General features: G+C 49.1%; 1 protein-coding gene and 1 long non-coding RNA gene across 3 annotated transcripts in view; one reads left to right on the top strand and one right to left on the bottom strand.

The window, feature by feature from the left end:
* Positions 1 to 21,248, top strand: part of PTPRO (protein tyrosine phosphatase receptor type O) — a 621,455-nt gene that overhangs the window by 316,787 nt on the left and 283,420 nt on the right. For both annotated transcript variants that reach the window (XM_073650602.1, XM_073650601.1), the window contains exon 13: positions 14,795 to 14,934. In XM_073650602.1, the coding sequence (XP_073506703.1) occupies positions 14,795 to 14,934 (140 nt within the window). The remainder of the gene's footprint in view (positions 1 to 14,794; positions 14,935 to 21,248) is intronic.
* Positions 228 to 13,275, bottom strand: LOC141164354 (uncharacterized). The gene is made up of 3 exons (XR_012250897.1): positions 13,104 to 13,275; positions 6,993 to 7,440; positions 228 to 3,124 (listed from the first exon to the last, which is right to left on the bottom strand). It is a non-coding gene; the product is annotated as an uncharacterized lncRNA (long non-coding RNA).

Genomic DNA, 21,248 nt, shown 5'->3' with positions numbered 1-21,248 from the left:
TATAGATCAGACAGGTGGTGTTCAGGTGAGTGACGCTGTATGTGTATATATATATTCACACAGTGGGAATAATCAGTATTTGATACGCTGTCAGTTTTGCACGTTTTCCCCCCTACATAGAATGGAGAGATCTGTAATTTTTATCGTAGGTTACTTCACCTGTGAGACAGAATCTAAAAGGAAAACCAGAAAATCACATTGTAGGATTTTTACCTTTTACTGGCTAATTGAAAAGATGGTAACAAGTTGCAAGCTTTGGAGACTACGCAGGTCTCTTCATCAGGCTAGTATAACGCAAAATCTGAAGAGTCACATATTTCTACACAATAAGACACAGAAATAATGCAATAGATGAGACAGGTGATGGAAAGCAGAGTTATTATGATGAACAGTTCTAGCTATAAATATTTTAGCAGTTCATAGATAAGGAGTGTGAAGATTTTATTGTCCTGTGGCTAAGTCCAGTGTTATGATGACCTCACAAGTCTGATGGGCACATTCCTTAGTTGATGTAGAATGACATAAATCCATGCGACACATTCAATCCTGCTCCGAAAGTGTCAAAAGTCACCATCAGTTTATATTCCGAGACTCTTCTGTCTCTTTGAGATTTGAAGTGACCTTTTAATACCAGTAATTTAATGTCTTGGATGCTGTGATCATGGGAACAGAAATGCTTGGCTACAGGTAGATCTATTCTTTTTTCTTTTATTGTGTGGCGATGATGATTCATCCTTGTCCTAAGTTTTTGCCCTGTCTCCCCCCTACATACAGACCCCCAGCTGGACATTTGGTACATATAGTTAAGTACACCCCATTAGATGTGATACAGCTGAATGTACCTGGGATCTTATAGTCCTGATGTGAGTTGGGGATCTTTATCTTGTCTGTGGTCGTTATACACGGACAGGTTTTACATTTTTTCTGGTTGCAGGGAAAGGTACCTGTAGCTGGTGGAGATGACAGGGAGCTTCTGACAATGATGCTTCTTAGATTTGGGGGCTGCCTGAAACACAGAAGTGGGGGGTCTGGAAATATGGATTGTAATCGGGCATCTTTTTGTAGTAAGGGTTGTAGTTTCCATGCAGCTCTTCTTACCGCCTCCAGATTTGGATTGTAGGTGACTACTAGAGGCACCCGGCTGCTTTCTTGTTTGGTTTTGTGATGTAGGAGATGATTCCTTGATATTCTGGTGGCTCTTGTAATCTGGTTCTCAATTGTTCTTGGATGGTAGCCCTGATTCCAAAAGGTCTTTCTGAGGCCACCTAGGTGTTTGGTTCTATCCATAGGGTTGGAACATATCCGATTGTATCTGATGGCTTGGCTGTAAACAATAGAGTTTTTTATGTGTTTTGGATGGAAACTGTCCCATTTAAGGTATGTAGGACGGTCGATTGGTTTCCGGTACAGGGATGTCTCTATTTCATTGTTCTGTAGTTTGATGATGGTGTCCAAAAAGTTAATTTCAGTCCAGGAGTAGTTGAGTGTTAGGTTGATGGTGGGATGAAATTGATTAAAGTGTTCATGGAACGTCTTCAGCTAAGACCCCGTCCAGATGACTAAAATATCGTCAGTGAAACGACAGTAGGCCAGAGGCCTGATGGGACATGAGGACAAAAAGTCACTTTCAAGCTTGGCCATGAAAAGATTTGCGTACTGTGGAGCCATTTTACTTCCCATCGCTGTACCAGTTTCCTGTAGATATATGTTATCAAATTCAAAGTAATTGTGGGTGAGGATGAATTCTGTAAGTTTCAGCACGTAATGAGCATCAATTCCTGTATTTTCCATGAAGATTTTGCAGGCATTTAATCCATCCTGGTGTGGCATATTAGAGTACAACGATTCCACATCCATGGTGGCCAGGATGGTTCCTTCTGGTAGAGGACCTATTGCTGCTAGTTTATTCAGTAGGTCTGTCGTGTCCTGAATGTAGCTGGGTGTACTCTTTACCAGGGGTTTAAGAACACCTGTAAGAAAGTCCTTACTAAGAGCTGAAAGAGCCTGGAAATCAGTGTAGATAATTCTTCAAAGCAGAGAATGAAGTTTATTCAGAGGTACGCGGCAGAACAGTTCAGAATGCAGGCAGGGAAAATACACTTGACACTCGCAGGTGTCCAGACAAGCAAAACAGCATTGGGATATCTGGCGATGGTCTGGCCATGTTGTGGCTTCAGTCTGGCGATGGTGTGGCCTTGGCGATGGACTGCCTGTAGACTGGCAATAGAATGGCGATGGAATGGCCCCGAACAACAGTATCAGAGCCTTTTTATGCATATCTTAAACAAAGGAACTACATATTGCGGCAAAAGGCGCATACATGATAACATCATACTGCAGGGAGGACGTGCATTCTAGAACAACAATGTGATAATGCAACATGACAATATTCATGAGTATTTTTACCAAACTCCATTAAATACATAAATCCCCATGTCCTTACTTAAGAAATGACATATTAACAACTATATTGTCCTAATTTCTATACCACAATTACAATAACATTATTTACTACCCTATAACACCACTTATTTACTCTCACATTGACCTGCAGCTGCTGCTATTAACCTTTGTGTATACCACCATACCTGCTAATGGCAGTGACATCATTTTATGGCTCCATTGTCACTAGGACATGTGTAGGACATGCATCTCATTAGCTGCAAAACTCAGTTCTCAAACTACTGAACAAGATGGCTGCTAGGTTTAACATGGCTGTTCAGAATATTAGGACTTCTCGTTCTCTTACAAGTCCCCCTCTTGTACTCTTTCCAGAGTACAACTTTACATTGATGTAATATGCAAAGGTGAATTATTATAAACATGATTATTACGGGAATTCATCATTTTATAAACTTGTGTCTGGAGCGGCAAAAATCCCTGAAAAAGCAAAAAAAGAATAAAAAGTCATTAAAGTATTAGTCCCAAGATAATAAGTCCTCTAATAGTTAAGTCTTCTGATCCGTGTCTTCCTTTTTTCTTCTTATTCTTTGGACTCCGGATTTTCCTGGTCTTCTCCTCCTCTCACACTATCAGATTCCCACTGTATAGTGTGAAACACCTTCTCCTGATCATCTGGTAGGTTCATGGTCACAGGAGTCGAATATGAAAATCTTTGACTGACCTGGGGAGAAAAAAAGGTGGAGTATCAATCCTTAGCAGAAATGTCAGTAAGATAATTAAGAAGTCTACACTGATCAATGTGAACATTTTGCTCCTTGGTTTGCTACCTTGCTCACTCATAAAACCGTGGGGCCAATTACACTTTCAATTATTTTAGGGAAACCCCAATGTGAGAAGACATTTTTCCACAAAAGTCTAGCTGTAGTCGGGGCAGTATTGTTAGTGGCTGGCCTCTCGACTAACACAAGGGCATATTTAAAACCTCCTTTTGCTGGAGGGAAGGGACCAATAAAATCAATTTGAATAGACTGCCAGGGACCCTCCGCTACTTGTATTCTCCGGAGATGGGGCTCGCCTTTTCCTTTGGGATTATTCTGTAAACAGATAAGGCATTCATCATGTATCTCATGACACAAAGCTCAGGTGCGGATGCCACATTTTGTGTTGTACAAGTTCTAGTAAAACCTCTGGTCCCGAATGATTACATTTAATCGGGGACTTGATCATTGTCGTGGGGATGTAAGGGACCAGCTTGTCATTAACCCTTTTGTAGTACAGAGACTCGAGGGAATAAAACAAGTTTTTTGTGACCTTTGATTTTACAAAAGGACCATCAATTTGGGAATTCTTTGCCCCACTGCGCTGTCTGAGAATCTCTGCATGTTATAAGGGCTTGTTCTGTGAATCAACCATCCGGGCCATAACATTTAGATACAAAGTGAGGGAGGAAACATCATAGGCACTGTCACTGAAAATATCCATCGGTCCGGTGAACGCTGGAATAACTTGTAGAGCTGCTTCTAATTCATCTTACTGGGCAGAGAAGTGACCTGGGGCTCTGTACTGCAGCAACAACTGTTTATCAGGAAACCATACAGCATAACCTGTGGCGTAGCATCCATCGTACCAGTATCGAGCTCCGTGAATACAGGCACAAGGGACGCCCTCCTGAAAGTCTGCTCGGAAGGGGAAGGGAGTGACATTAGCCTGTTCAACTTGACAATCGTGACACTTTCCTGCGTACTGCATCATCTGGGCTAAATTATATTTTTCACCCACTTCAACTTGTAAGTCTCTGATATCAAAGTCAATGATCCATTGAGCCATTCTCTGTGAATTTACCCCAAGGCTTTTCCTTTCAACAGGGTTTTTAGACTGACGTGGGGTTTGTAGAATTAATGGAGCAAATCCCACTATGTGTCTTACTTGATTCATTGTCCAGTGCACGGCCAGTAAGTGCTTCATGCACGGAGTAAAACCTTTCTCCACGGGGTCCGCAACCTGGAGAGTAACCCAGGGCATACAACTGGCTGGACACTTCAGGACTATCTTTGGGCCATTTTTGTAAAAGCACAGAGGAGATAGATGCATCTCCGGTGTGGGCTTGAATGTAAAAGGGCTGGGACGGGTCAGTGCTGATTGACGCGGTGGCTGCCGTAAGGGCTCGCTTCATACCTTCTGTAGCCCGCAAGGCTTCTCCCTCTACAATGACAGGGGTGTGATCGTTACCAACTTCTTTTAACAAATCATACAATGGTTTAGCCAGATGAGCAAAGTCAAATTCTCTGGAAAAATGAATAAGACCCCAAAATTTTCTAAGCTCAATAATATTAGTTGGTATGGGAACAGGTTCAATAGCATTAACCCTGTCATGCATTGTTTTGTTTTATCTTCTGCTGAAATTGACAAACCCAAAATTGTAACCCCTGACTTCATCCATTGTACTTTGTCAGGCTCACTTTGAGTCCCGCGTCAAGTTTCAAGGGTCTCTTTGTGTTCATATTCATCAGCGGTTTCAATTAACAAATTATCCACATATTGTAAGACTTTGTCTCTGTAACCAAGAGGTTCTAAGAGCTGAGCCAATGCCTGATGGGAATACACAGGGGAACTGTGGACTCCCATGGGCAACCGCGTGAACAAGTCCTGCACATTCTCATAGGTGAATGCAAGGCGGAGGGCAGATCCAGGTGTTAGGGGTACTGAGGAAAAGCCATTTGCAATATCCAAAGAAGAAAACACTTTACAATCACTCCTCCGCTGTGACATAACTTCAGGGATAGATGCAACAAGGTGAGCGGCTGAGGGAGTGTACTTATTTATAAATCTCAAGTCTACAACCATTCGAAAGCTACCATCCTTCTTTTTTAACAAGTAAAATGGGACTGTTACATGGGGAATTACCTTTTACAACAGAACCTTTTTTTTCTAATTCACTGACCGCAGCCCTTATGTAAGGCATTGCATCCTCAGGAATTTGGTGCTGATGCCGGACAGGTGGTAGCTCTTCATTATCAATTTTAACTTGAGTTTGTATCAACCCACAATCAGTTTTCTTTGAGATCCATAATTCAGGGAACCTTTGTTTCAATTCATTTTTAAGAACATCATTATCAACATTTTCATCAGTACATGAACCTAGACTGGCAATGGGTAATTTGTGACTCTCCACCTCCTCCTCCACAGTACAATTATAGAACAAGTATTTGCTTCTTTGTTCTGCCACAGAACTTTGTTACATAAATCAACAACAATTCCCATTGCTCCCAAAACATTGGTACCCAGAATAGTGGACCGTAATTGTGGATTTACCCAAAAAGTGCATCGAAGACCCCTTTTCTTCGATCTGCCTGCACCCTGAAATCTCAGGTTCACTGGACTACTTTTTACTGCTTGAATACAGGAGCCCTCAAATCCCACCAAAGTGGTGGTCTCAGGCAGACCAGGGGGTGACTGCAATTTGTGTCCTGTTACTGAAACTGAGGCTCCTGTATCGATGAGGATGTCTTCCCTCGGCAGTCCTTCTATTCTCCCCCTGACATAAGGTCCCCTATCCTTGCCCAGGGAATGAGGGGCAAGGAAGACAAGGGGAACAGGGGAAGCACATTATCAGTCGGTGTTACCTGCGGTGGGAAGCCCAAAAAATCCATCATCCTCATCTGAGAAAGTTTTCGATCCTGCAGCTCCTACCTCCACCCCAAAGAGATCTTCAGTAAGAAACCCGGTCCTCATGATCCCGCAGCTCCTTCATTAAAGAAGCATGGAGATGAGGAGGGGTGGTTCCTCCCTGAATAACATTGATCTCCGGGCTGACAGCTGGGGTCTGCTGGAGACAAAGCAGGAGCTGAAGGCTCCTCAGAGACAGGGTTAACCATCTGAAGACCCCTATACTGCTGATATTGCCTAGGATCATTCACAGCAGGATAAGGAGATCACCGGTCAACAAAATCTCTACAACATCATCAATAGATTCTGCATTCTGCAAGACTCCTGACTTGAAAGCCCCCTCTAAGGGTATTGTCTTTAAAAATTACATAAACTCTTTTCTAAACTGTTCCTCAACGCTTTCAAGATGTCTTGTCACCACATTCTGTTTCTCTAAATGTCCATTCTTCCATTCTATGTCTCCTGTCCTCAATCTTATTCCTGTCAATCTCTGCTACCCCTCCCATCTCATCAATGACTATTTGTAAAGCCCAGTATTCATACCCATCTTTCTACTATCTCTGCTTGCTTTAGCTTTTCTACTCTCTCTGAACACTGCCCCTCCCTGGGTGATCACGTTAACATGCTGTCCTGCAGGAAATCTATCAATGGACTGAAGAAAGCAATAACTCTCTTACACAAAGCCACTGTTTGGCTACTATCCTTCCCTAATGCCCTTTTTCTCATCTAGTGCCCTGCTTTCTTTTGTTAACCACTGCAAACAATTTAGACAAGTGGATTTAACATTAACCCCCTCCAGCTGGGGTGTGCCAGTATGCTTATCTGCCTGCTTTCCTAACCACTCCATACTGGAGGAATATAAGGACGCGTTTTTTCTGTTCTGGTATTAACAAGTGCAATTTAAGCAAAGGTTAGATACTCACACCGCTCTGTCTGGAAGACCCTTTGCCAGCTTGAGTCGACCAAAAGAGGTGTGACCGTGTTTCCAGCCTCTCTCGCTACGCTTGCCAGGCGTCTCCCTCCGCCTTTTAAAGCCTCTTTGCTACCGGGCTTACAACGTCTTCTTCACGTCCTTGTAGATAACTCACGTAGAGGTTTCTTCTTGGTTGCACATATATTTTTATAGTGCTTCGCTTTTATAGTTTTCTTATAAATTCGGGCAGGCTTGAAGCGCTCCACGAAGGGTCCTCTATCCGGCTGGCTTACTTTGAGCGATGTACACGTGGCGCCACGCCTATTCTGCCCTTCCTTTCTCTAACTCCTCATATACAATCCTCTCCTTCTGGTTCTTCTGAAGGCAGCTCTCCTGAGCCGCTCCTCTAGGCTGGCTGCGCCAATTGTAAGAAAGTCCTTACCAGGAGCTGAAAGAGCCTGGAAAACAGTGTAGATAATTCTTCAAAGCAGAGAATGAAGTTTATTCAGAGGTACGCGGCAGAACAGTTCAGAATGCAGGCAGGGAAAATACACTTGACACTCGCAGGTGTCTAGATAAGCAAAACAGCATTGGGATATCTGGCGATGGTCTGGCCATGGTGTGGCTTCAGTCTGGCGATGGTGTGGCCATGGCGGTGGACCGCCTGTAGACTGGCGATAGCATGGCGATGGAATGGCCCCGAAAAACAGTATCAGAGCCTTTTTATGCATAGCTTAAACAAGGGAACTACATATACATGATAACATCATACTGCAGGGAGGAAGTGCATTCTAGAACAACAATGTGATAATGCAACATGACAATATTCATGAGTATTTTTACCAAACTCCATTAAATCCATAAATTCCCATGTCCTTACTTAAGAAATGACATATTGACAACTATATTGTCCTAATTTCTATACCACAATTACAATAACATTATTTACTACCCTATAACACCACTTATTTACTCTCACATTGACCTGCAGCTGCTGCTATTAACCTTTGTGTATACCACCATACCTGCTAATGGCAGTGACATCATTTTATGGCTCCATTGTCACTAGGACATGTGTAGGACATGCATCTCATTAGCTGCAAAACTCAGTTCTCAAACTACTGAACAAGATGGCTGCTAGGTTTAACATGGCTACTCAGAATATTAGGACTTCTCATTCTCTTACATCCTCCATGTAGTGTAATGCACCCCCATGCAGTATAATGCACCACCATGGTCCTCCATGTAGTATAATGCACCCCCATGGTCCTCCATGCAGTATACTGCACTCCCCATAGTCCTCCATCCAGTATAATGCACCCCCATAGTCCTCCATGCAGTATAATGCACCCCCAAGGTCCTCCATGTAGTATAATGCACCCCCATGGTCCTCCATGTAGTATAATGCACCCCCTTGGTCTTCCATGCAGTATAATGCATCCCCATGGTCCTCCATGTAGTTTAATGCACCCCCATGGTCCTCCATGTAGTATAATGCACCCCCATGGTCCTCCATGTAGTATAATGCACCCCCATAGTTCTCCATGCAGTATAATGTACCCCCATGGTCCTTCATACAGTATAATGCACCCCCATGGTCCTCCATGCAGTATACTGAACTCCCCATAGTCTTTCATACAGTATACTGCACTCCCCATAGTTCTCCACCCAGTGTAATGCACCCCCATGGTCCTCCATGCAGTATAATACACCCCCATGGTCCTCCATGCAGTATAATGCTCCCCCAAGGTCCTCCATGTAGTATAATGCACCCACATGGTCCTCCATGTAGTATAATGCAACCCCTTGGTCTTCCATGCAGTATAATGCATCCCCATGGTCCTCCATGTAGTATAATGCACCCCCATGGTCCTCCATGTAGTATAATGCACCCCCATGGTCCTCCATGTGGTATAATGCACCCCCATAGTTCTCCATGCAGTATAATGTACCCCCATGGTCCTCCATACAGTATAATGCACCCCCATGGTCCTCCATGCAGTATACTGAACTCACCATAGTCTTCCATACAGTATACTGCACTCCCCATAGTTCTCCACTCAGTATAATGCACCCCCATGGTCCTCCATGCAGTATAATACACCCCCATGGTCGTCCATGCAGTATAATGCACCCCCATGGTCCTCCATGTAGTATAATGCACCCCCATGGTCCTCCATGTAGTATAATGCACTCCCATGGTCCTCCATGCAGTATAATGAATCCCCATGATCCTCCATGCAGTATTATGCACCCCCATGGTCCTCCATGTAGTATAATGCACCCCCATGGTCCTCCATGTAGTATAATGCACCCCCATAGTTCTGCATGCAGTATAATGCACCCCCATGGGCCTCCATGTAGTATAATGCACCCCCATGGTCCTCCATGCGGTATAATGCATCCCCATGGTCCCCCATGCAGTATAATGCACCACCATGGTCCCCCATGCAGTATAATGCACCCCCATGGTCCTCCATGTAGTATAATGCACCCCCATAGTCCTCCATGCAGTATACTGCACTCTCCATAGTCCTCCATACAGTATACTGCACTCCCCATAGTTCTCCATCCAGTATAATGCACCCTCCATAGTCCTCCATGTAGTATAATGCACCCCCATGGTCCTACATGTAGTATAATGCACCCCCATGGTCCTCCATGCAGCATAATGCATCCCCATGGTCCTCCATGTAGTATAATGCACCCCCATGGTCCTCCATGTAGTATAATGCACCCCCATGGTCCTCCATGTAGTATAATGCACCCCCATGGTCCTCCATGCAGTATAATGCACCCCATAGTTCTCCATGCAGTATAATGCACCCCCATGGTCCTCCATGCAGTATAATGCACCCCCATGGTCCTCCATGCAGTATACTGAACTCCTCATAGTCTTCCATACAGTATACTGCACTACCCATAGTTCTCCATCCAGTATAATGCACCCCCATGGTCCTCCATGCAGTATAATACACCCCCATGGTCCTCCATGCAGTATAATGCACCCCCATGGTCCTCCATGTAGTATAATGCACCCCCATGGTCCTCCATGTAGTATAATGCACCCCCATGGTCCTCCATGCAGTATAATGAATCCCCATGATCCTCCATGTAGTATAATGCACCCCATGGTCCTCCATGTAGTATAATGCACCCCCATGGTCCTCCATATAGTATAATGCACCCCCATAGTCCTCCATACAGTATAATGCACCCCCATGTTCCTCCATGCAGTATACTGAACTCCCCATAGTCTTCCATACAGTATACTGCACTCCCCATAGTTCTCCACCCAGTATAATGCACCCCCATGGTCCTCCATGCAGTATAATACACCCCCATGGTCCTCCATGCAGTATAATGCACCCCCATGGTCCTCCATGTAGTATAATGCACCCCCATGGTCCTCCATGTAGTATAATGCACCCCCATGGTCCTCCATGCAGTATAATGCACCCCCATAGTTCTCCATGCAGTATAATGCACCCCCATGGTCCTCCATGCAGTATAATGCACCCCCATGGTCCTCCATGTAGTATAATGAACCCCCATGGTCCTCCATGCAGTATAATGAATCCCCATGATCCTCCATGTGGTATAATGCACCACCATGGTCCTCCATGTAGTATAATGCACCCCCATGGTCCTCCATGTAGTATAATGAACCCCCATGGTCCTCCATGCAGTATAATGAATCCCCATGATCCTCCATGTGGTATAATGCACCACCATGGTCCTCCATGTAGTATAATGCACCCCCATGGTCCTCCATACAGTATAATGCACCCCCATGGTCCTCCATGCAGTATACTGAACTCCCCATAGTCTTCCATACAGTATACTGCACTCCCCATAGTTCTCCACCCAGTATAATGCACCTCCATGCAGTATAATACCCCCCCATGGTCCTCCATGCAGTATAATGCACCCCCATGGTCCTCCATGTAGTATAATGCACCCCCATGGTCCTCCATGCAGTATAATGGATCCCCATGGTCCTCCATGTAGTATAATGCACCCCCATGGTCCTCCATGCAGTATACTGCACTCTCCATAGTCCTCCATACAGTATACTGCACTTCCCATAGTTCTCCATCCAGTATAATGCACCCCCATGGTCCTCCATGTAGTATAATGCACCCCCATGGTCCATCCTGTAGTATAATGCACCCCATGGTCCTCCATGTAGTATAATGCACCCCCATGGACCTCCATGTAGTATAATGCACCCCCATGGTCCTCCATGCAGTATAATGCACCCCCATGGTCCTCCATGCAGTATAATGCACCCCCATGGTCCTCCATGCAGTATAATGCACCCCCATGGTCCTCCATGTAGTATAATGAACCCCCATGGTCCTCCATGCAGTATAATGAATCCCCATGATCCTCCATGTGGTATAATGCACCACCATGGTCCTCCATGTAGTATAATGCACCCCCATGGTCCTCCATGTAGTATAATGAACCCCCATGGTCCTCCATGCAGTATAATGAATCCCCATGATCCTCCATGTGGCATAATGCACCCCCATGGTCCTCCATGCAGTATACTGAACTCCCCATAGTCTTCCATACAGTATACTGCACTCCCCATAGTTCTCCACCCAGTATAATGCACCTCCATGCAGTATAATACCCCCCCATGGTCCTCCATGCAGTATAATGCACCCCCATGGTCCTCCATATAGTATAATGCACCCCCATGGTCCTCCATGCAGTATAATGGATCCCCATGGTCCTCCATGTAGTATAATGCACCCCCATGGTCCTCCATGCAGTATACTGCACTCTCCATAGTCCTCCATACAGTATACTGCACTCCCCATAGTCCTCCATACAGTATACTGCACTCCCCATAGTTCTCCATCCAGTATAATGCACCCCCATGGTCCTCCATGTAGTATAATGCACCCCCATGGTCCATCCTGTAGTATAATGCACCCCCATGGTCCTCCATGCAGCATAATGCATCCCCATGGTCCTCCATGTAGTATAATGCACCCCCAGGGTCCTCCATGTAGTATAATGCACCCCCATGGTCGTCCATGTAGTATAATGCACCCCCATGATCCTCCATGCAGTATACTGAACTCCCCATAGTCTTCCATACAGTATACTGCACTACCCATGGTCCTCCATCCAGTATAATGCACCCCCATGGTCCTCCATGCAGTGTAATACACCCCCATGGTCCTCCATGCAGTATAATGCACCCCCATGGTCCTCCATGTAGTATAATGCACCCCCATGGTCCATCCTGTAGTATAATGCACCCCCATGGTCCTCCATGCAGCATAATGCATCCCCATGGTCCTCTATGTAGTATAATGCACCCCCATGTTCCTCCATGTAGTATAATGCACCCCCATGGTCGTCCATGTAGTATAATGCACCCCCATGGTCCTCCATGCAGTATAATGCACCCCCATAGTTCTCCATGCAGTATAATGCACCCCCATGGTCCTCCATGCAGTATAATGCACCCCCATGGTCCTCCATGCAGTATAATGCACCCCCATGATCCTCCATGCAGTATACTGAACTCCCCATAGTCTTCCATACAGTATACTGCACTCCCCATAGTTCTCCATCCAGTATAATGCACCCCATGGTCCTCCATGCAGTGTAATACACCCCCATGGTCCTCCATGCAGTATAATGCACCCCCATGGTCCTCCATGTAGTATAATGCACCCCCATGGTCCTCCATGTAGTATAATGCACCCCCATGGTCCTCCATGCAGTATAATGAATTCCCATGATCATCCATGTAGTATAATGCACCCCCATGGTCCTCCATGTAGTATAATGCACCCCCATAGTTCTGCATGCAGTATAATGCACCCCCATGGGCCTCCATGTAGGTTAATGCACCCGCATGGTCCTCCATGCAGTATAATGCACCCCCATGGTCCTCCATGCAGTATAATACACCCCCATGGTCGTCCATGCAGTATAATGCACCCCCATGGTCCTCCATGCAGTATAATGCACCCCCATGGTCCTCCATGTAGTATAATGCACTTCCATGGTCCTACATGCAGTATAATGTACTCCTCGTACTGTATTATGGCCACCGGTCACTGATTTGAAAAATAATAAATACAATACTCACCTCTCCTGGTTTCAGCTGATGCTCCAGTCCCCTCAGCGTGCAGTGTGAAGCGCCAGACATCTCAGAGCAGCGAGCGCCCTGTATTGACATCATACATCGAGTAAGAATGATGGTAATGTAAACATCTTCTGACGCTCCCTCCTCCATCATCATTGCTCACACTGGCCCCACCTCCGGCTGTCAGCGTGAGCAATGATGATGGAGGAGGGAGCATCAGAAGACGTTTCCTTTCCCATTATTCTATACAGGCGAGCGGCCGGGCAGTGTGGGTGCTAATGGGTGGAAGCAGGGCCCAGTGCGGTACGGCTCATGGGTTCCATAGCACTGGCGTGGCCTGCCGCCATTGGCAGTACACCACTGCATATATGCACACACATATATATACAGGTGCTTCTCACAAAATTAGAATATCATCAAAAAGTCAGGGAGAGCAGGGGAGTCAGGGAGAGCAGTGGAGGCAGAGCAGTGGAGTCAGGGAGAGCAGTGGAGTCAGGGAGAGCAGTGGAGTCAGGGAGAGCAGGGGAGGCAAGGAGAGCAGCAGAGACAGGAAGAACAGGGGAGTCAGGGAGAGCAGCGGAGTCAGGGAGAGCAATGGAGACAGGGAGCAATGGAGACAGGGAGAGCAGTGGAGTCAGGGAGAGCAGTGGAGGCAGGGAGAGCAGTGGAGTCAGGGGAGGCAAGGAGAGCAGAGGAGTTGGAGAGCAGGGGAGGCAGAGAGAGGAGGGGAGTCAGGGAGAGCAGGCGAGTCAGGGAGAGCAGTGGAGGCAGAGAGAGCAGGGGAGGCAGAGAGAGCAGGGGAGGCAGGGAGAGCAGGGGAGGCAGGGAGAGCAGGGGAGGCAGGGAGAGCAGGGGAGTCAGAGAGAGCAGGGGAGTCAGGGATTGTGATGTGGGATGGAGGAGTCTGATGTTGTTTCACATGGGGCCCCCCTGTCTCAGGGCCCCATAGCAGCTGCATGGGCTGTCTCTATGTACGGTACACCCCTGTGTATGGTTTTGCTCTGTGGTAGACGCTGGTTCACACACAGGATTCAGTTTGTTGTCTCAAAACAAACAGGCAGTTTATTAAAAGCTCATAAACCATCAAGGTTAACAAAATAAAACAGCCTCATCCAGGTGTAACAGAAAAAATGGAAAATAACCAGTCCATATAACGCATGGGCTCACCTGTATAAATATGGGCAGCACACACACGGCCTCCTCACCTTCCTCACACAGAACCAGCGACCCAGCACCAGCTGCCTTAAATCAGACATCCCAAGACCTGGACTGGGGGGAAGTGAGCCGCCGATCCCACCCAGCTCTTTCAGCTGCTCGTAAAACCAGGACCCATAATCTGTCCCATTAAACAGTTCTCAGCACTATGTGTGCTGGAGCCTGCTTCTCCGGGTCCTACATCACCTCGGGGACACATACCCCCTGTCCACAATCTGTCCAGCTGCAACCTTACAGTGCGTGCGTGTGTATGTATGTATATATGTATGTATATATATATATATATATATATACGTTATACATAAAGGCCCGTATAGATCAGACAGGTGGTGTACAGGGGAGTGATGGATCATATACATAGTATATAGAGAGAGGTGTATGTAGATTTTGAAGGCAACTTTAGGCAGTGGTGGATCATATACTTTTTATATGGAATATCTGGACGGTATTTTATGTCTGTATTATTGTTTTTTTTTCAGATCCAGCTCCCCCAAAGTCTCTTTTTGCCGTCAATAAGACACAGACATCGTTCACCCTCCTTTGGGTAGAGGACGGCTTCTCCGATTTTTACGAGGTCTCTTGCTGGCGCCTGGATCCGGGGCACAGTGAATATGAGAAGGTGAGCAGCAATGTCAGGGCCAATCCATGTATCACCTTTTTTTCTATAAGTAATGTATATGTCATCCATAGCTTACACTGAGCTCAGCTGTGACGAAACAGCTTCTTATCTTAATCAGTCATCTAGATTTGTTAAGCCATGAGAAATACACTATTGTGTTTGTGTTGACTTGTGAATGTATGTGTGTTTCTTTGGCTGGTCAAGGACAGTGACTCCGGGTGAAACAATGATGTTTGTTACTATGCTAATTGCATATTGTACTAAGGCCAGCTAGATGTTGATTTAAAGAGCCCCCCGCGATACCAACTATGTAAATTGACTAAATGCACAAACAATGAGACCTGAGCCCTGTGGAATAATATCCTCCTTAATCCTTGACCTGTGGATGTGGACATCAAAGGACAATTGTAACTATTTTTAAGGAACATTCGCCTCTGTAGCAGGCACATTTGAAACAGAGAATTGAAAGAGATTTTACAAGGAGAATAAAAGTTCAGACTCTCTTCAGATCATCAGCTTGGTAGCATGGTTTTATCCAAAGAGACACAGATTTGGATTCTACATGATTCCAGCCTAAGGATATATGGCCCTGACTGGAAAGATACAGATCTGCTCCATTGACTATCAGAGAGCCCATGGATACATTTGGGGAGACCAGGTTGGGACAATGAAGTCACCTGGCACCATGGATATGTTGTTTGGGGTTGCCAGGTGGGACCCACCGGTCGCCTGGCACCCATGGAGACATTCGGAGAAGCCAGATTGGGACCAGCAGGTCATCTGGCCCCATGGAAACTCTCGGAAAGGCCAGGGTGGGACTCCTTACCTTGTATCTCAATGGACTGTCAGCTTCCTAAGATTGCCGCTACCTTCTCTCTGTGGGGGCCAATTGTGGGGGCCACTGGTTGAAGTAATTGGCCCTGGAAGTCTCCAAAGTCGCAGCTGTTCTATCCTAGGCCGCCGGAGAAGGAAGGGTGAGACTGTGTAATGTTCCACCATCTTGGGTATTTGCTGGGACTGTTCTATGTGTTTATTGTCCGCTTTGTGGTTCAGTAAAGTATTGCCACGCTGTGTTACCCGCACCCTGTGTTGTCTGAGTAGCGTTACCCCCACGGGAGACCCCGTGTCTTCACGCTGAGCTCATCTTCACTACACATCCTGAAATAATGTATATGTAACCTAGAATATACCGTACCCTGTGTGTAGCCTAGAGTACACTGTGCCCTGCGTGTAGCCTAGAGTACACCGTACCCTGCGTGTAGCCTAGAGTACACCGTACCCTGCGTGTAGCCTAGAGTACACCGTACCCTGCGTGTAGCCTAGAGTACACCGTGCCCTGCGTGTAGCCTAGAGTACACCGTACCCTGCGTGTAGCCTAGAGTCCACCGTACCCTGCGTGTAGCCTAGAGTACACCGTACCCTGCGTGTAGCCTAGAGTACACTGTGCCCTGCGTGTAGCTTAGAGTACACCGTGCCCTGCGTGTAGCTTAGAGTCCACCGTACCCTGCGTGTAGCCTAGCGTACACCGTGCCCTGCGTGTAGCCTAGAGTCCACCGTGCCCTGCGTGTAGCCTAGAGTACACCGTACCCTGCGTGTAGCCTAGAGTACACTTTGCCCTGCGTGTAGCCTAGAGTCCACCGTGCCCTGCGTGTAGCCTAGAGTCCACCGTGCCCTGCGTGTAGCCTAGAGTACACCGTACCCTGCGTGTAGCCTAGAGTACACTGTGCCCTGCGTGTAGCCTAGAGTACACCGTACCCTGCATGTAGCCTAGAGTACACCGTACCCTGCATGTAGCCTAGAGTACACCGTACCCTGCGTGTAGCCTAGAGTACACCGTACCCTGCGTGTAGCCTAGAGTACACCGTACCCTGCGTGTAGCCTAGAGTCCACCGTACCCTGCGTGTAGCCTAGAGTACACTGTACCCTGCTTTTAGCCTAGAGTACATCGTGCCCTGCGTGTAGCCTAGAGTCCACTGTGCCCTGCGTGTAGCCTAGAGTACACCGTACCCTGCGTGTAGCCTAGACTACACCGTGCCCTGCTTGTAGCCTAGAGTACACCGTACCCTGCGTGTACACTAGAGTCCACCGTACCCTGCATGTAGCCTAGAGTACACCGTACCCTGCGTGTAGCCTAGAGTACACTGTGCCCTGCGTGTAGCCTAGAGTACACCGTACCCTGCGTGTAGCCTAGAGTACACCGTACCCTGCGTGTAGCCTAGAGTACACCGTACCCTGCGTGTAGCCTAGAGTACACCGTGCCCTGCGTGTAGCCTAGAGTACACCGTACCCTGCGTGTAGCCTAGAGTCCACCGTACCCTGCGTGTAGCCTAGAGTACACCGTACCCTGCGTGTAGCCTAGAGTACACTGTGCCCTGCGTGTAGCTTAGAGTACACCGTGCCCTGCGTGTAGCTTAGAGTCCACCGTACCCTGCGTGTAGCCTAGCGTACACCGTGCCCTGCGTGTAGCCTAGAGTCCACCGTGCCCTGCGTGTAGCCTAGAGTACACCGTACCCTGCGTGTAGCCTAGAGTACACTTTGCCCTGCGTGTAGCCTAGAGTCCACCGTGCCCTGCGTGTAGCCTAGAGTCCACCGTGCCCTGCGTGTAGCCTAGAGTACACCGTACCCTGCGTGTAGCCTAGAGTACACTGTGCCCTGCGTGTAGCCTAGAGTACACCGTACCCTGCATGTAGCCTAGAGTACACCGTACCCTGCGTGTAGCCTAGAGTACACCGTACCCTGCGTGTAGCCTAGAGTACACCGTACCCTGCGTGTAGCCTAGAGTACACCGTACCCTGCGTGTAGCCTAGAGTCCACCGTACCCTGCGTGTAGCCTAGAGTACACTGTACCCTGCTTTTAGCCTAGAGTACATCGTGCCCTGCGTGTAGCCTAGAGTCCACTGTGCCCTGCGTGTAGCCTAGAGTACACCGTACCCTGCGTGTAGCCTAGACTACACCGTGCCCTGCTTGTAGCCTAGAGTACACCGTACCCTGCGTGTAGCCTAGAGTACACCGTACCCTGCGTGTAGCCTAGAGTACACCGTACCCTGCGTGTAGCCTAGAGTACACCGTACCCTGCGTGTAGCCTAGAGTACACCGTGCCCTGCGTGTAGCCTAGAGTCCACTGTGCCCTGCGTGTAGCCTAGAGTACACAGTACCCTGCATGTAGCCTAGAGTACACCGTGCCCTGCATGTAGCCTAGAGTCCACTGTGCCCTGCGTGTAGCCTAGAGTACACCGTACCCTGCGTGTAGCCTAGAGTACGACGTACCCTGCGTGTAGCCTAGAGTACGCCGTACCCTGCGTGTAGCCTAGAGTACGCCGTACCCTGCGTGTAGCCTAGAGTACGCCGTACCCTGCGTGTAGCCTAGAGTACACTGTGCCCTGCGTGTAGCCTAGAGTCCACCGTGCCCTGCGTGTAGCCTAGAGTCCACCGTGCCCTGCGTGTAGCCTAGAGTCCACCGTGCCCTGCGTGTAGCCTAGAGTACACCGTACCCTGCTTGTAGCCTAGAGTACACCGTACCCTGCGTGTAGCCTAGAGTACACCGTACCCTGCGTGTAGCCTAGAGTCCACCGTGCCCTGCGTGTAGCCTAGAGTCCACCGTGCCCTGCGTGTAGCCTAGAGTACACCGTACCCTGCGTGTAGCCTAGAGTACACCGTACCCTGCGTGTAGCCTAGAGTACACCGTACCCTGCGTGTAGCTTAGAGTCCACTGTGCCCTGCGTGTAGCCTAGAGTCCACCGTGCCCTGCGTGTAGCCTAGAGTACACCGTACCCTGCGTGTAGCCTAGAGTACACCGTACCCTGCGTGTAGCCTAGAGTACACCGTACCCTGCGTGTAGCCTAGAGTACACTGTGCCCTGCGTGTAGCCTAGAGTCCACCGTGCCCTGCGTGTAGCCTAGAGTCCACAGTACCCTGCGTGTAGCCTAGAGTACACCGTGCCCTGCGTGTAGCCTAGAGTCCACCGTACCCTGCGTGTAGCCTAGAGTCCACCGTACCCTGCGTGTAGCCTAGAGTCCACCGTACCCTGCGTGTAGCCTAGAGTCCACCGTACCCTGCGTGTAGCCTAGAGTCCACCGTACCCTGCGTGTAGCCTAAAGTCCACCGTACCCTGCGTGTAGCCTAGAGTCCACCGTACCCTGCGTGTAGCCTAGAGTACACCGTACCCTGCGTGTAGCCTAGAGTACACCGTACCCTGCGTGTAGCCTAGAGTACACCGTACCCTGCGTGTAGCCTAGAGTCCACCGTGCCCTGCGTGTAGCCTAGAGTCCACCGTACCCTGCGTGTAGCCTAGAGTCCACCGTGCCCTGCGTGTAGCCTAGAGTACACCGTACCCTGCGTGTAGCCTAGAGTACACCGTACCCTGCGTGTAGCCTAGAGTACACCGTACACTGCGTGTAGCCTAGAGTACACCGTGCCCTGCGTGTAGCCTAGAGTCCACCGTGCCCTGCGTGTAGCCTAGAGTACACCGTACCCTGCGTGTAGCCTAGAGTACACCGTACCCTGCGTGTAGCCTAGAGTCCACCGTACCCTGCGTGTAGCCTAGAGTCCACCGTACCCTGCGTGTAGCCTAGAGTCCACCGTACCCTGCGTGTAGCCTAGAGTCCACCGTACCCTGCGTGTAGCCTAGAGTACACCGTACCCTGCGTGTAGCCTAGAGTACACCGTGCCCTGCGTGTAGCCTAGAGTCCACCGTGCCCTGCGTGTAGCCTAGAGTACACCGTACCCTGCGTGTAGCCTAGAGTACACCGTACCCTGCGTGTAGCCTAGAGTCCACCGTACCCTGCGTGTAGCCTAGAGTCCACCGTACCCTGCGTGTAGCCTAGAGTCCACCGTACCCTGCGTGTAGCCTAGAGTCCACCGTGCCCTGCGTGTAGCCTAGAGTCCACCGTACCCTGCGTGTAGCCTAGAGTCCACCGTACCCTGCGTGTAGCCTAGAGTCCACCGTACCCTGCGTGTAGCCTAGAGTCCACCGTACCCTGCGTGTAGCCTAGAGTACACCGTACCCTGCGTGTAGCCTAGAGTACACCGTACCCTGCGTGTAGCCTAGAGTACACCGTGCCCTGCGTGTAGCCTAGAGTACACCGTGCCCTGCGTGTAGCCTAGAGTCCACCGTACCCTGCGTGTAGCCTAGAGTCCACCGTACCCTGCGTGTAGCCTAGAGTCCACCGTACCCTGCGTGTAGCCTAGAGTCCACCGTACCCTGCGTGTAGCCTAGAGTCCACTGTGCCCTGCGTGTAGCCTAGAGTCCACCGTACCCTGCGTGTAGCCTAGAGTCCACCGTACCCTGCGTGTAGCCTAGAGTCCACCGTACCCTGCGTGTAGCCTAGAGTCCACCGTACCCTGCGTGTAGCCTAGAGTCCACCGTACCCTGCGTGTAGCCTAGAGTCCACCGTGCTCTGCGTGTAGCCTAGAGTCCACCGTGCCCTGCGTGTAGCCTAGAGTCCACCGTGCCCTGCGTGTAGCCTAGAGTCCACCGTACCCTGCGTGTAGCCTAGAGTCCACCGTACCCTGCGTGTAGCCTAGAGTCCACCGTACCCTGCGTGTAGCCTAGAGTCCACCGTACCCTGCGTGTAGCCTAGAGTCCACCGTACCCTGCGTGTAGCCTAGAGTCCACCGTACCCTGCGTGTAGCCTAGAGTCCACCGTACCCTGCGTGTAGCCTAGAGTCCACCGTACCCTGCGTGTAGCCTAGAGTCCACCGTACCCTGCGTGTAGCCTAGAGTCCACCGTACCCTGCGTGTAGCCTAGAGTCCACCGTACCCTGCGTGTAGCCTAGAGTCCACCGTACCCTGCGTGTAGCCTAGAGTCCACCGTACCCTGCGTGTAGCCTAGAGTCCACCGTACCCTGCGTGTAGCCTAGAGTCCACCGTACCCTGCGTGTAGCCTAGAGTCCACCGTACCCTGCGTGTAGCCTAGAGTCCACCGTACCCTGCGTGTAGCCTAGAGCAGTGGTCCCCAACCTTTTTTGCACCAGGGAGCGGCTTGAAGCAAGATCATTTTTCCATGGCCCAGCAAGGAGGGGGTGGGGTGGGCGGGGCTTTGGTCATATGGGGGCGGGGTAATGGAGGGATTTGGAGTTTAGTGCATACTTATCATATAGTGTAGACCAGGTCCCCGCCAGGAGCTATGCCAGGAGCCCCACATAATGTGCTGTGCCAGGAGCCGCATCACTGAGGCCCCATCACGTCCTGCAGCAGGACAGGGCAGCTGTCCTGACAGCTGCTGTTCAGCTGCATTTACTTCATCCCAGGGGCGGACACAGACTGTAGTGGGCCCCTGTGCAAGAAATTTTTGGGGGCCCCCCCCGCCCTTCAT

Source organism: Phyllobates terribilis, unplaced genomic scaffold (assembly GCF_046119375.1).
Source record: "Phyllobates terribilis strain yellow unplaced genomic scaffold, ASM4611937v1 Scaffold_10__3_contigs__length_209671492, whole genome shotgun sequence".
In the NCBI taxonomy this organism is placed as follows: Eukaryota; Metazoa; Chordata; class Amphibia; order Anura; family Dendrobatidae; genus Phyllobates; species Phyllobates terribilis.
The sequence above is the reverse complement of the archived record's forward strand: the minus strand, read 5'-3'. Positions and strand labels throughout refer to the sequence as shown.